General features: G+C 45.2%; 2 protein-coding genes across 3 annotated transcripts; both read left to right on the forward strand.

Moving 5' to 3' along the window:
- Positions 1–265: 265 nt before the first annotated feature.
- Positions 266–7,352, forward strand: Fgg (fibrinogen gamma chain). Of its 2 annotated transcripts, XM_005344149.3 has the most exons (10): positions 267–526; positions 619–663; positions 825–1,008; positions 1,098–1,191; positions 2,748–2,878; positions 3,133–3,266; positions 4,154–4,338; positions 5,075–5,352; positions 6,437–6,606; positions 7,132–7,352. In XM_005344149.3, the coding sequence occupies exons 1-10, from the start codon at positions 431–433 to the stop codon at positions 7,144–7,146; spliced, it is 1,332 nt and encodes a 443-aa protein (XP_005344206.1). In that variant the 5' UTR covers positions 267–430; the 3' UTR covers positions 7,147–7,352. The 2 variants fall into 2 exon arrangements, with proteins under 2 accessions (XP_013204370.1, XP_005344206.1); XM_013348916.2 differs by lacking the exon at positions 7,132–7,352 and having other exon boundaries at positions 266–526; positions 6,437–6,916.
- Positions 7,353–9,508: 2,156 nt separating this feature from the next.
- LOC101993281 (fibrinogen gamma chain-like) lies at positions 9,509–12,842 on the forward strand. Its single transcript, XM_013348227.1, has 4 exons — positions 9,509–9,628; positions 10,081–10,265; positions 11,002–11,279; positions 12,363–12,842. The coding sequence occupies exons 1-4, from the start codon at positions 9,509–9,511 to the stop codon at positions 12,569–12,571; spliced, it is 792 nt and encodes a 263-aa protein (XP_013203681.1). The 3' UTR covers positions 12,572–12,842.
- Positions 12,843–15,301: the final 2,459 nt, after the last annotated feature.

Here is a 15,301-nt window from a genome sequence, read left to right on the forward strand (position 1 = left end):
GGACTCAGATAGGTTTTTGATAATGCCTGTGGCTTCAGCAAGCCAGACCTCAGAATAGGCCGGGTTTGTACGGGGCGGGTCAGAAGGCTGTGTTTGTTCTCCTGGTGGTGGTGTACTGGAAACAGTTGCCTCACACAGCCTCCCTCCTCCTCCGAGCAGCAACCAATGCTCTGCTGGCTTCTGCAGATGCCTGCAGGTCTGGGGATACAGGTTGGGCTGAGCCCAAAAGGAGGAGCTTACACCTGTGCGCAAAAGCTGGAAATGAGGCAGAGCACAGAGGAAACCAGGACGAGCTGAAAGAGCCCACGCTTTCTGGTAAAGAGGCCCCGTGACCAGTTCCAGCCACCCTTAGACCCGCCCAGACTGGCAACTCCCATAAAAGACCTAGGAGAGCCCAAGAAGTCACAGTGCCGGCTGTGAGGGGCTGGGAATGCCAGAACACCTGGACGCCATGAATTGGTTCTTGCTGCCCCGGGGTTTCATTCTCTGCTGCACGCTCTTACTGTTCTCTCCGACGGGCCTGGCGGTGAGTACCCTCCAAAGGCCATATTGTTTTAAACGCAAAAAATGAGAAACGATCGGCGCTACTAGCAAAATGTTTGTGTTTTTCCCCCACAGTACGTCGCTACCAGAGAAAACTGCTGCATCTTAGATGAGAGATTCGTAAGTAGTTTCTTCGTCGCCCCCTTTCCTGGAACTAGAGGAGGATGGGAAGACAAGGCATTCTTCCAGATCCCAGTTGACGCCTTAAGCTTTAACATTTCCGGGTAGGACTTGAGACTCCTCTGGTTGGGGTATTCAGTCCCCTCCTTATTGACTTGCAGGGTAGTTACTGCCCCACCACCTGTGGCATCTCAGACTTCCTGACCTCTTACCAAAACGATGTGGACAAAGACCTCCGGGATATGGAGGAAATCTTAACCAGTGCCGAAAACAGAACCGCGGAAGCCAAAGAACTGATCAAGACAATCCAAGTTTACTACAACCCCGACCAACCCCCAAAGCCAAGTGAGAAAGCCCGCGGAGGGGTTACCTTCTCTGCCTTTAGCTGAGCTATTTGCTTAAGTGGGTCCTCTGTCTCTGGCCCTATGTCACAGATATGGTAGAGAGTGCCACTCAGAAGTCGAAGAAGATGACAGAAGAAATTATGAAATACGAAGCGCTGATCCTGACACACGAGACAAGTATTCGGTGAGTGTCTGGGTTTTAACTTGCTCTCCACGGCAGATTGAGACTTTACTTAATTATTGCACGTTTCACAGAAAGTGATCTGGGAGCGTATCTTTGATTCAAAATATGAAATTGGCATGAACCCCATGGATCTAGGAACTTTTAGCACAAAATAAGTTGCACCAGCTTGTAATTAAAAACTAATAAATAACCACCTCAGAGGAAGGCTATTGTAGCTGTCTTCAGACGCCATCCTGGCCCTGCTTGCCTGGATGGCCCCCGTCCCCTTACAAGCCAAAACCAAATGCGTGGGAATTGGGGTGTGGAAATACAATCCTCTTCACAAATATGTCACCAAAGCAGCATTAACCTTCTGTCCACAACCCCAGAGAACCTACACAACAAAGAGGCCCCTAAGAGCCTAGAGACAAGATCTCCTGAGTAAACTGGGAGTGTGGGGGTCATGACAGGGGGTATGGAGGGAGGGGGGAGAGGAGTGGAGAAGAATGGATAGCTCAATAAAAACAATAAAAAAAGAAATCAGAAAGCAGACAGGAGAAGGGACTTGGCTCCTCTAGCAAATCTTGTACCACAGCACATGGCCCCGGAACTGCCAGCTGCCCTCTGTGCTCACTCCTAACTTCCCAGGAACTCTGGGCCCTTGGGTACAGTCTGAACTCCTGCCCTGTTGTCCCCAAAGCTGAGCTCACAGTGCCATCGGAAACAGAGCTAGACGGTAGCTGGGGAGAAGAGGCCTCAAACATATCTCTCGCCTTTCTGCTATGAGAAAGTACTGCTTGTTGCTACAACTGTCATTAAAAATTCCATTAATCTATAGTTTATGTAAATTGAATTATTGTTCCAATTTCCACTGCTTTTGTTCTTCATCAAAGTATAAGGAAACCATTGTGAGAAAATTTTCCAGAACAGAGGAGCAAAGTGGCCCAATAATTTGTCCCTCTGCCTTACTTCAAAGACAGACACGGTCGTTTATGCATTGTTCATAGCGATCTCTCATTTCTGAATATTCATAAGCAACCGTGTGAGGGATGACCAAGACAAAATTCCCCACTTTCCCCCAGGTGTTTTCTAGAGATATGAAAATAGGAAGGGAAAGTAGCTACTGCTGTGTGGTTAGTTTCCCAGGTGCCCTTCCCACCTAAGTTATGGACCAGATGGAAAGCCCTACACGGCCTGTGTGAGCTACTGCTTAGCCAGGCCTCCCACCCACACGTTAGCACCCGAGTCCCCTCATAGGAAAGGGAAAGGGCAGAAAAGCCTCCTACAGCGACCTTTGTTTATTGACAGGGACTTTGGTGTTTGTGTTCAAGGTTGAGACTGCCTGCCCCCTCCAAGTCCCAATGACCCTCCTGCTGAAATGGATTAGGATTTTTTTTTCTTTTCCCAAAAGGTTCAATTTAATTTGGCAATCCGAAATTTTGCAGTTTCCCAAGAATGAAGTAAACTATCGCAGAGGGGTGCTGGAGAAAATAAAACAGCATTTCCGACAGGAAAGAATAAAAGTGTGTTCTTCTGAAGGAAGGGCTCACCCTGTTACCACATGGCTCTATTTCTAGGTATTTACAAGAAATGTATAATTCAAATAACCAGAAGATCACGAACCTGAAACAGAAGGTAGCCCAGCTTGAAGATCAGTGCCAGGAACCTTGCAAGGACACCGTGCAGATCCATGACACAACTGGGAAAGGTAGGGAGGAAATCTACCCCAGGATCAGGGTCATCAAAGCAAGCAGCCAAGATAAAAGCCATTGTGCAAGGCACAGCAAGTCTGGAAAGCTTCTGGCCTTAATCTTAAATCTCAGGATCCAACTGCCCAGAGTTTTCTTGGGCGCTAATCGCTAATTTGGAAGGAATGGAGATAGGAAAGCCTAGGTAGGCAGCCAAGACTCTTACCTGGGTCCCAAGCTGCTGCAGCACTGATATTGGATTCTTCTTCATCAGATTGCCAGGAAATCGCCAACAAGGGTGCCAAAGAAAGCGGGCTTTACTTCATCCGGCCTCTGAAGTCGAAACAGCAGTTCTTAGTGTACTGTGAAATCGATGGATCTGGAAATGGCTGGACAGTGTTGCAGAAGGTAACTGTCTCTGGTGGCATCTATATTAAATCATGTCCACGGTGCTCTGGACACCTCTCTAAGTACCCTGTGAACACTGGCCCACATAACCCTCACTGTAGCCTCTTTGAGGCGAGCCGTGTTCTCCCCTGAACTTGTAGAAGAGACGCTGAGGCATGAGACCACCTAAGTAATGAGTACATTATTCTGCTGTCTCATGTTACACGGTCATGGATGCCAGGTCCTTTAGTGAAGGCGTGGAAGAGGCCAGTTTCCTCAGGTCGAGAGCTAAGGCTGGCCATCAAGAGTAACCTAAAGCCTCTCCTCCTTTTCATTTTTATTTTATTTTAGGCGTCTGCCTACCTGGTAGCCACTGCAAAATTAGTCTTTTTTTTTTTAACCTTGTATACTTCCTGTCATGCAGCATCCCCTGCAGGGCTGATTATTGGGGTGTGATTGAGCAGTGCACTGTGTTACCAAGTATGAATTCTGAGGATGTCTGTGGGCTTTCAGAAAACCAACAACCAAAACTAAAAACAACGAGAAAAAAACCCCTCTCCTTAATGTAGGATTAAACATGCAGCAGGCATGTGTGTGTTTGTCTGTGCGTATATGTATATGTGTGTTTGTGTGTGGATGTGTGTGTGTTTGTGTGTGTATTTGGGTGTGTGCTTGTGGTGTGTGTGTGTGTGTGTGTGTGTGTGTGTGTGTGTGTGTGTGTGCAGGTGTGTGATATTTACAGTCCTCAGAGCATCTTTGTCCTATCTGGTAGGCGATGAAATGGAAGCATCTTGCACGGGGTGGGTTAGCTGGCCGTGGGCAGAATCATAACCTCCACGTTTTGAATGTTGTTTCTTTACACGCACAAATCGCCTGCCCTCTCCTCTTGTCCACACTGCTGCAACTAGAGGCTTGATGGCAGTGTGGATTTCAAGAAGAACTGGATTCAGTACAAGGAAGGGTTTGGACACCTGTCTCCCACCGGCACCACGGAGTTCTGGCTGGGCAATGAGAAGATTCATCTGATAAGCATGCAATCGACCATCCCCTACGCACTGAGGATCCAGCTCAAAGACTGGAACGGCAGGACCAGGTAGGGTGTGGAAGGGACTTTCACTTTCTCTTGTAATGTTTTTGCTGCAAATGGGCAGTGGCCAACCACAGAACAGTCTGAAGATGCAAAAACTGTATCCAGGTTCTTTGCAGGAGGACGTTTGCTTCTTGGTCAGCCTTTTCCTATGTGAATATCCTCCATTTCCCAAGTGCAAAGTATTAGGGAAGAACTTAGATATTTTCTGGAAATCTCTATTTATTCCCAAAGGGCGGTGATTCTCTCTGCTCTGCAGAAACTATAGCTTCCTTCACAAGTTTTCCCGAGGACATCTCTGTGGCTCTTGTGGCTCTCATTCCGTGCATCACACAGGGTCCAGGGCTTCTGGGATGTTCTAGAGAGTCTTTGTGCCAGGCAAGCCTTCAAATGGTACTGGTGGACAATGGCACCTGCCTCCTCCCTCTCTGGGGCATGGGTCCTCTCGCTGTAGACTGTCGGACCTATGATAATGTGTACACAGAGGTAACAAAAGAAAGAAGAAATAACTAGACTTCCCCAAGTGTTTTCATCTGATATTACGATCCTGTGACTAAAACCCAAGCGTGTGGCTTTTTAGCTTTTCTGGGATTCCCTGAAGGCTTTTAGATCCATTCTGGCTGGTGGGATGAGCTCGGGACTGTGCACACAGGCATTGCCTAGATTTGCAGAAACCCTCACTCCATTCGTCTGCTCTGGCCTTGTGACTGAAGATATGCCATCCTCCATTCCATCCTCACAGCACTGCAGACTACGCCATGTTCAAGGTGGGTCCTGAATCTGACAAATACCGCCTGACCTACGCCTACTTCATCGGGGGAGACGCCGGAGACGCCTTTGACGGCTACGATTTCGGTGATGACCCCAGCGATAAGTTCTTCACGTCCCACAACGGCATGCAGTTCAGCACCTGGGACAATGACAATGATAAGTTCGAAGGCAACTGTGCAGAGCAGGATGGGTCCGGTTGGTGGATGAACAAATGCCATGCTGGTCACCTCAATGGAATTTATTACCAAGGTAATGTTTTTCTTTAGGTATGAGTAATGGGTAATGGATGCTTAATGGCCGGGTGATAAAGAGAAGCAGAGAGATGAAGAATTACAGTAAGCACAATATGGTTTTTTTACTTTATAGCTCTTTACTTGAAATAAGAATAGAATAACACTAACTATCCATTAGCGTTATCTTAATAATATTAAGCTTCTGCCTACAGCGGCCACCTCTATAGTCCCTCCTCCTCCTAAGACATCAGTGTTGGCTTATTGTGCTGGAACTCTCGTTGTCTGGGTTTTGATTTGGGGCAGCGGTGTCTCCTTTGGACCTACCATGTATGTATGATGTAGATGGACCAGCATAGCCATGTCCGTGCTCATGGACACGTTACCCTGGCTCAGCCGCCTGTGAACCATGTGTCAGATAAAAACAGTGGCCAGAGAACAGATGTCGGGAGAAATGGAATAAGAGGCAAAGTGCTCGTGAGAGCAAAGGCTCACAAAAGCTTCAGTGATGGGAAAGGCGAAGGTTTCTGTAAGGCTGCAAGGGCTTAGAACCCCGATTTCACCAACCACCTAGCAGTTCTGAACGGAGAGACCCCAGGGATTCTAAAGGCTCTTTCAAGAAATTAGAGGACAGCCCTGTCTACTGACAAGAAACTGCACAGTGATGTAAGACAGCTTTCTAGAGACCTTCATAGAATCTTTTATTACCAAGATTATGCTCTTATACTGTGTCAGACCACCTGATCAGGAATTTATGGGTTTACCATAGTAACCTGAATGCAGATGGCTTGCTTCCAGTAGCTGAGAGAGAGAAAGACAGAGATGGAGACAAAGACAGATGGGGACAGACAGACAGAGAGACCAAGAGAGATAGAGAGAGGCAGATAGACAGACAGACAGAGAGACCAAGAGAGATAGAGAGAGACAGGCAGAGGTATTCCAGGTTTGGAAATAATGCATATCCTTCAAGTATGTGTGTGACCACGGAAATGGCTTGTTGGTTTTCAGTCAGGAGGAAAGGCTATAAAGGTGAAGATGATCGTAGGGACCCCGAGGTGAGGAATTGCAAGGAAAAAGACCCATGTCCCTCCAACTCATTGCAGGGGGCACGTACTCAAAGGCCTCGACTCCGAACGGCTATGACAATGGCATCATTTGGGCCACGTGGAAAACCCGCTGGTACTCCATGAAGGAAACCACCATGAAGATAATCCCCTTCAACAGACTCACCATTGGAGATGGGCAGCAGCAGCACCTGGGGGCATCCAAACAGGTCAGCGTGGAGCATGAAGTTGACATTGAGTACCCATAAGTCACCTGCCTACAAGTTCCGAAAGACACATAGAGAGCTTACTATTAACGTCCGCTGGCCTGTACGATGCGCCAGTGATTCCCATATTCTTACTCTATTTATTAATTTTAAAATTAAAATTTGAAATTTAGTTCTTAAAATGACACTTAGTCCTAAATGAAAATGAAAATCCACTTTGGACCATATTTCTAACTGACTGGAATCAGATTTATTAAAAATTGTTTATTTTGTTTGACCTTGCCCTAAGTATTAAAAGTAAAACTACTGCTTTATTTTATGATCAGCTGTAGTTTATTATTTCTGTTGTTGTTTTTATTGTTTCTTAAGTACTTTAGTGTATACTAATAAAATAAAAGAAAATTTTAGAATTTCACATGTATAATTTTCCCATATATCTTACCTCTACATAATTCATATTTAGTTCTTCTTTTTTAAACAAAACAGTTATATTTTTTAATATATTTTTGTTTTATTATATATTCATAGGCTGGAGACGTTTAAAGAACCTTTCAAAGCTGATTTGCTTTTTTAAAGACTTTATCCGAGCAAAGAAATATAATATTTTTCTTATGAGACAATGGACCTGCAAAGGCTCACTTCATTTTAAGAGTTAACGGAATCCATGTTGAAAACTCCACTAGCCGTTTATGCTGGCGATAATTTATCTACATGCATTTCAATAAACGTCATTTTGTTTCCTAAGATGAGATATTTGGTGCCTTTTATTGACCTTGCAGAGCGTCACTTCCCCCAGTCACTGTTAGTTGCTGAGTTTCCATGTTACGCCACACATAGGAGCTGAGCCAATGGGAACGGAAGGGAAACAAGAACCATGCCTCTTGCTCTCCAAGGGGTACAAGACATCCAGAATATAGTAGCTCAAGGCGACAAAGGCGGCAACCTAACGTGACAACATCCAATGTAAGAACACAAGCAGAAATCACAGAGTCACAAGCACACAGCAAAGGCACATCGTCGGCCAAACTCACTGCTGGCATAAGCTTAACTCCTATCTCACGCAGAACGGTGATCCAGAGCAGAAAGCTGGGGGGGTTGGGGGGGACACACTGCCCATCTCACAGGTGAGCACGAAGGCAAACAGAGGAGCCATTTACTCGTTCTAAATGAGGGATAATGAGGTCCTGGAAGTTTGCTTCAGCTGGCACTCGCTTTCAGGGGTCAGCCAAGCCTGGGAAACTTGCTCCAGGTGGCCGTACTGAGTGCTTGTTGTTGTCCTAAGAAAAGACCGCCTTGTGCTGATGTCCTCAGCTTTAGCTTTGGATAGTCTTATTTTCCACCGTTTCTTTCCAGATTTTCTCATTTCCTGGTTCTCTTAACTCCCCATTTAAAAATATTCTGTAGAGATGTCACTACATTGCTTAACTTACTAGAATCAGCTCATATTCATTTTTCAGTTAATTTTGAGTCACAGAAAATGTATTAATTTCAAATTTACGCTTATTTGGTTATTAACATCTCCTGGTGAACCCTGAGGGTTACCGTTTCAGAAACAAGGCATGAGAAATACTTTCAGACTCAGTTAGACCGCGTCTCTGCGAGTAATGGGAAAGTTTAAACCATTGTCGCAGTAAATCAACCATAGGTGCAGCCTTTAAAGCACAGACCTCATACAGACCGTGGGGCTCCCCTCCGCTGCTTCGAACCGCCGGTAAATACTGCTCACCTCTCTCCTTTACTTCTCTGAGCACTGGAAAGCTTCAAAACAGAGAGGCTAAATGCCAGGTCCCAAGGTTCCAACCCTAACCTCTAGAGGGAAGCTTCCAAAAAGGAAAGAGACTACAGACCTGGGACAGCGTGGTTGTGGTTTTGGTAGCACGCAGGACATCCTGGGTCCCATCCCCAACAAAAACAAAAGAAAATAAAAAGTCTTGGTGTTTTAGCTCCAAGCCATTCGACTGTAAGGAAGATGTCTTGTGTTCATAGACAAGAACAATTATTGGGCAAATGCCGTGGTTTAAAACATACCTTTCTCCAGTCCTTCCACGGATGTGTGTGTGTTGAAGGTGAGTGGGTACTGAAAAGTTGTAATCAGCCAGGTGCCGTGACCCATAGCTTTAATCTTAGCACTTGGGGAGGCTAAGACAAGTGGATCATGAGTTCAAGACCAGCCTGGGCTATAGCATGGAGCACTGTCTCAAAAAAAAAAATGTCAAGGAAAAAAGGAGTGGGAAACAGAAAAGGAAAAAAGTGGAAGGGGGAAAAAGAAGGAAGGAGGGGAGGGAGAAATGCAAGTATAGACACCACAATGAGAGCTTCCCAAGACCTTAAATTATTTCACTTTGACTCAAATCAGCACGGATTAACAAAGGTATCTTTGTAGTAGATACCGTGGTTTATGCCAGTGGTAAATGTGAAAAGCTTACGGGCACATTATGATCTAGGAGAAAGGCCTAGCTACCAGTTCCTTCTTAGTTTGATGACGCTTGAGAAGAGTTGTAAGTGGAGGCTGTGTGTCCGTACCTGGCCACCCAGTTCCAGATAATCACACAGAAACTACGTTAATTACGCAACACTGTTTGGACCATAGCTTATGCATATTCCTAGCTAGCTCTTACACCTTAAATAAACCCATTTCTGTTATTTTTTTATTTTACCACGAGGCTTATGGTTTGTTACCTCTTGTTTCTTGGGTGGCTGCATGGTGTCTCCCTGACTCTGCCTACACTCTCTATATCTTTGGATTTCCTGCCTGGCTTTATTCTGCTAAGCCATTGGCCAAAATAGCTTTATTCATTATCCAATAAAAGCAACACATATACAGAAGGACATCCCACATCAAAGAATGATGTAGCTGTTGGTTCAGTGGGTAAAGCACTGGCTGTCTGTATCTCTAGAAGCCGACATGAACCCAGATTGTGGTGCAAACCTGGAATCAGGGCTGTGGAGAGGCAGAGGTGCAGCTCAGGACACTCAGGGGCCAGCCAACATGGAATATAGAACCCTGTTTCAAATAATGTGGGAGGTGAAGACCAGCATCAGAGCACACACACACACCACAGCACATGCACACCGCCCTAGAGAGAAAGACAGAGATGGAGACAAAGACAGATGGGGACAGACAGACAGAGAGACCAAGAGAGATAGAGAGAGGCAGATAGACAGACAGACAGAGAGACCAAGAGAGATAGAGAGAGACAGGCAGAGGTATTCCAGGTTTGGAAATAATGCATATCCTTCAAGTATGTGTGTGACCACGGAAATGGCTTGTTGGTTTTCAGTCTGTGTGTGCAGGTGTGTGATATTTACAGTCCTCAGAGCATCTTTGTCCTATCTGGTAGGCGATGAAATGGAAGCATCTTGCACGGGGTGGGTTAGCTGGCCGTGGGCAGAATCATAACCTCCACGTTTTGAATGTTGTTTCTTTACACGCACAAATCGCCTGCCCTCTCCTCTTGTCCACACTGCTGCAACTAGAGGCTTGATGGCAGTGTGGATTTCAAGAAGAACTGGATTCAGTACAAGGAAGGGTTTGGACACCTGTCTCCCACCGGCACCACGGAGTTCTGGCTGGGCAATGAGAAGATTCATCTGATAAGCATGCAATCGACCATCCCCTACGCACTGAGGATCCAGCTCAAAGACTGGAACGGCAGGACCAGGTAGGGTGTGGAAGGGACTTTCACTTTCTCTTGTAATGTTTTTGCTGCAAATGGGCAGTGGCCAACCACAGAACAGTCTGAAGATGCAAAAACTGTATCCAGGTTCTTTGCAGGAGGACGTTTGCTTCTTGGTCAGCCTTTTCCTATGTGAATATCCTCCATTTCCCAAGTGCAAAGTATTAGGGAAGAACTTAGATATTTTCTGGAAATCTCTATTTATTCCCAAAGGGCGGTGATTCTCTCTGCTCTGCAGAAACTATAGCTTCCTTCACAAGTTTTCCCGAGGACATCTCTGTGGCTCTTGTGGCTCTCATTCCGTGCATCACACAGGGTCCAGGGCTTCTGGGATGTTCTAGAGAGTCTTTGTGCCAGGCAAGCCTTCAAATGGTACTGGTGGACAATGGCACCTGCCTCCTCCCTCTCTGGGGCATGGGTCCTCTCGCTGTAGACTGTCGGACCTATGATAATGTGTACACAGAGGTAACAAAAGAAAGAAGAAATAACTAGACTTCCCCAAGTGTTTTCATCTGATATTACGATCCTGTGACTAAAACCCAAGCGTGTGGCTTTTTAGCTTTTCTGGGATTCCCTGAAGGCTTTTAGATCCATTCTGGCTGGTGGGATGAGCTCGGGACTGTGCACACAGGCATTGCCTAGATTTGCAGAAACCCTCACTCCATTCGTCTGCTCTGGCCTTGTGACTGAAGATATGCCATCCTCCATTCCATCCTCACAGCACTGCAGACTACGCCATGTTCAAGGTGGGTCCTGAATCTGACAAATACCGCCTGACCTACGCCTACTTCATCGGGGGAGACGCCGGAGACGCCTTTGACGGCTACGATTTCGGTGATGACCCCAGCGATAAGTTCTTCACGTCCCACAACGGCATGCAGTTCAGCACCTGGGACAATGACAATGATAAGTTCGAAGGCAACTGTGCAGAGCAGGATGGGTCCGGTTGGTGGATGAACAAATGTCATGCTGGTCACCTCAATGGAATTTATTACCAAGGTAATGTTTTTCTTTAGGTATGAGTAATGGGTAATGGATACTTAATGGCCGGGTGATAAAGAGAAGCAGAGAGATGAAGAATTACAGTAAGCACAATATGGTTTTTTTACTTTATAGCTCTTTACTTGAAATCAGAATAGAATAACACTAACTATCCATTGGCGTTATCTTAATAATATTAAGCTTCTGCCTACAGCGGCCACCTCTATAGTCCCTCCTCCTCCTAAAACACAGTGTTGGCTTATTGTGCTGGAACTCTCGTTGTCTGGGTTTTGATTTGGGGCAGCGGTGTCTCCTTTGGACCTACCATGTATGTATGATGTAGATGGACCAGCATAGCCATGTCCGTGCTCATGGACACGTTACCCTGGCTCAGCCGCCTGTGAACCATGTGTCAGATAAAAACAGTGGCCAGAGAACAGATGTCGGGAGAAATGGAATAAGAGGCAAAGTGCTCGTGAGAGCAAAGGCTCACAAAAGCTTCAGTGATGGGAAAGGCGAAGGTTTCTGTAAGGCTGCAAGGGCTTAGAACCCCGATTTCACCAACCACCTAGCAGTTCTGAACGGAGAGACCCCAGGGATTCTAAAGGCTCTTTCAAGAAATTAGAGGACAGCCCTGTCTACTGACAAGAAACTGCACAGTGATGTAAGACAGCTTTCTAGAGACCTTCATAGAATCTTTTATTACCAAGATTATGCTCTTATACTGTGTCAGACCACCTGATCAGGAATTTATGGGTTTACCATAGTAACCTGAATGCAGATGGCTTGCTTCCAGTAGCTGAGAGAGAGAAAGACAGAGATGGAGACAAAGACAGATGGGGACAGACAGACAGAGAGACCAAGAGAGATAGAGAGAGGCAGATAGACAGACAGACAGAGAGACCAAGAGAGATAGAGAGAGACAGGCAGAGGTATTCCAGGTTTGGAAATAATGCATATCCTTCAAGTATGTGTGTGACCACGGAAATGGCTTGTTGGTTTTCAGTCAGGAGGAAAGGCTATAAAGGTGAAGATGATCGTAGGGACCCCGAGGTGAGGAATTGCAAGGAAAAAGACCCATGTCCCTCCAACTCATTGCAGGGGGCACGTACTCAAAGGCCTCGACTCCGAACGGCTATGACAATGGCATCATTTGGGCCACGTGGAAAACCCGCTGGTACTCCATGAAGGAAACCACCATGAAGATAATCCCCTTCAACAGACTCACCATTGGAGATGGGCAGCAGCAGCACCTGGGGGCATCCAAACAGGTCAGCGTGGAGCATGAAGTTGACATTGAGTACCCATAAGTCACCTGCCTACAAGTTCCGAAAGACACATAGAGAGCTTACTATTAACGTCCGCTGGCCTGTACGATGCGCCAGTGATTCCCATATTCTTACTCTATTTATTAATTTTAAAATTAAAATTTGAAATTTAGTTCTTAAAATGACACTTAGTCCTAAATGAAAATGAAAATCCACTTTGGACCATATTTCTAACTGACTGGAATCAGATTTATTAAAAATTGTTTATTTTGTTTGACCTTGCCCTAAGTATTAAAAGTAAAACTACTGCTTTATTTTATGATCAGCTGTAGTTTATTATTTCTGTTGTTGTTTTTATTGTTTCTTAAGTACTTTAGTGTATACTAATAAAATAAAAGAAAATTTTAGAATTTCACATGTATAATTTTCCCATATATCTTACCTCTACATAATTCATATTTAGTTCTTCTTTTTTAAACAAAACAGTTATATTTTTTAATATATTTTTGTTTTATTATATATTCATAGGCTGGAGACGTTTAAAGAACCTTTCAAAGCTGATTTGCTTTTTTAAAGACTTTATCCGAGCAAAGAAATATAATATTTTTCTTATGAGACAATGGACCTGCAAAGGCTCACTTCATTTTAAGAGTTAACGGAATCCATGTTGAAAACTCCACTAGCCGTTTATGCTGGCGATAATTTATCTACATGCATTTCAATAAACGTCATTTTGTTTCCTAAGATGAGATATTTGGTGCCTTTTATTGACCTTGCAGAGCGTCACTTCCCCCAGTCACTGTTAGTTGCTGAGTTTCCATGTTACGCCACACATAGGAGCTGAGCCAATGGGAACGGAAGGGAAACAAGAACCATGCCTCTTGCTCTCCAAGGGGTACAAGACATCCAGAATATAGTAGCTCAAGGCGACAAAGGCGGCAACCTAACGTGACAACATCCAATGTAAGAACACAAGCAGAAATCACAGAGTCACAAGCACACAGCAAAGGCACATCGTCGGCCAAACTCACTGCTGGCATAAGCTTAACTCCTATCTCACGCAGAACGGTGATCCAGAGCAGAAAGCTGGGGGGGTTGGGGGGGACACACTGCCCATCTCACAGGTGAGCACGAAGGCAAACAGAGGAGCCATTTACTCGTTCTAAATGAGGGATAATGAGGTCCTGGAAGTTTGCTTCAGCTGGCACTCGCTTTCAGGGGTCAGCCAAGCCTGGGAAACTTGCTCCAGGTGGCCGTACTGAGTGCTTGTTGTTGTCCTAAGAAAAGACCGCCTTGTGCTGATGTCCTCAGCTTTAGCTTTGGATAGTCTTATTTTCCACCGTTTCTTTCCAGATTTTCTCATTTCCTGGTTCTCTTAACTCCCCATTTAAAAATATTCTGTAGAGATGTCACTACATTGCTTAACTTACTAGAATCAGCTCATATTCATTTTTCAGTTAATTTTGAGTCACAGAAAATGTATTAATTTCAAATTTACGCTTATTTGGTTATTAACATCTCCTGGTGAACCCTGAGGGTTACCGTTTCAGAAACAAGGCATGAGAAATACTTTCAGACTCAGTTAGACCGCGTCTCTGCGAGTAATGGGAAAGTTTAAACCATTGTCGCAGTAAATCAACCATAGGTGCAGCCTTTAAAGCACAGACCTCATACAGACCGTGGGGCTCCCCTCCGCTGCTTCGAACCGCCGGTAAATACTGCTCACCTCTCTCCTTTACTTCTCTGAGCACTGGAAAGCTTCAAAACAGAGAGGCTAAATGCCAGGTCCCAAGGTTCCAACCCTAACCTCTAGAGGGAAGCTTCCAAAAAGGAAAGAGACTACAGACCTGGGACAGCGTGGTTGTGGTTTTGGTAGCACGCAGGACATCCTGGGTCCCATCCCCAACAAAAACAAAAGAAAATAAAAAGTCTTGGTGTTTTAGCTCCAAGCCATTCGACTGTAAGGAAGATGTCTTGTGTTCATAGACAAGAACAATTATTGGGCAAATGCCGTGGTTTAAAACATACCTTTCTCCAGTCCTTCCACGGATGTGTGTGTGTTGAAGGTGAGTGGGTACTGAAAAGTTGTAATCAGCCAGGTGCCGTGACCCATAGCTTTAATCTTAGCACTTGGGGAGGCTAAGACAAGTGGATCATGAGTTCAAGACCAGCCTGGGCTATAGCATGGAGCACTGTCTCAAAAAAAAAAAATGTCAAGGAAAAAAGGAGTGGGAAACAGAAAAGGAAAAAAGTGGAAGGGGGAAAAGAAGGAAGGAGGGGAGGGAGAAATGCAAGTATAGACACCACAATGAGAGCTTCCCAAGACCTTAAATTATTTCACTTTGACTCAAATCAGCACGGATTAACAAAGGTATCTTTGTAGTAGATACCGTGGTTTATGCCAGTGGTAAATGTGAAAAACTTACGGGCACATTAAGATCTAGGAGAAAGGCCTAGCTACCAGTTCCTTCTTAGTTTGATGACGCTTGAGAAGAGTTGTAAGTGGAGGCTGTGTGTCCGTACCTGGCCACCCAGTTCCAGATAATCACACAGAAACTACGTTAATTACGCAACACTGTTTGGACCATAGCTTATGCATATTCCTAGCTAGCTCTTACACCTTAAATAAACCCATTTCTGTTATTTTTTTATTTTACCACGAGGCTTATGGTTTGTTACCTCTTGTTTCTTGGGTGGCTGCATGGTGTCTCCCTGACTCTGCCTACACTCTCTATATCTTTGGATTTCCTGCCTGGCTTTATTCTGCTAAGC

This window comes from Microtus ochrogaster, chromosome 1 (assembly GCF_000317375.1).
Source record: "Microtus ochrogaster isolate Prairie Vole_2 chromosome 1, MicOch1.0, whole genome shotgun sequence".
Taxonomy (NCBI): domain Eukaryota; kingdom Metazoa; phylum Chordata; class Mammalia; order Rodentia; family Cricetidae; genus Microtus; species Microtus ochrogaster.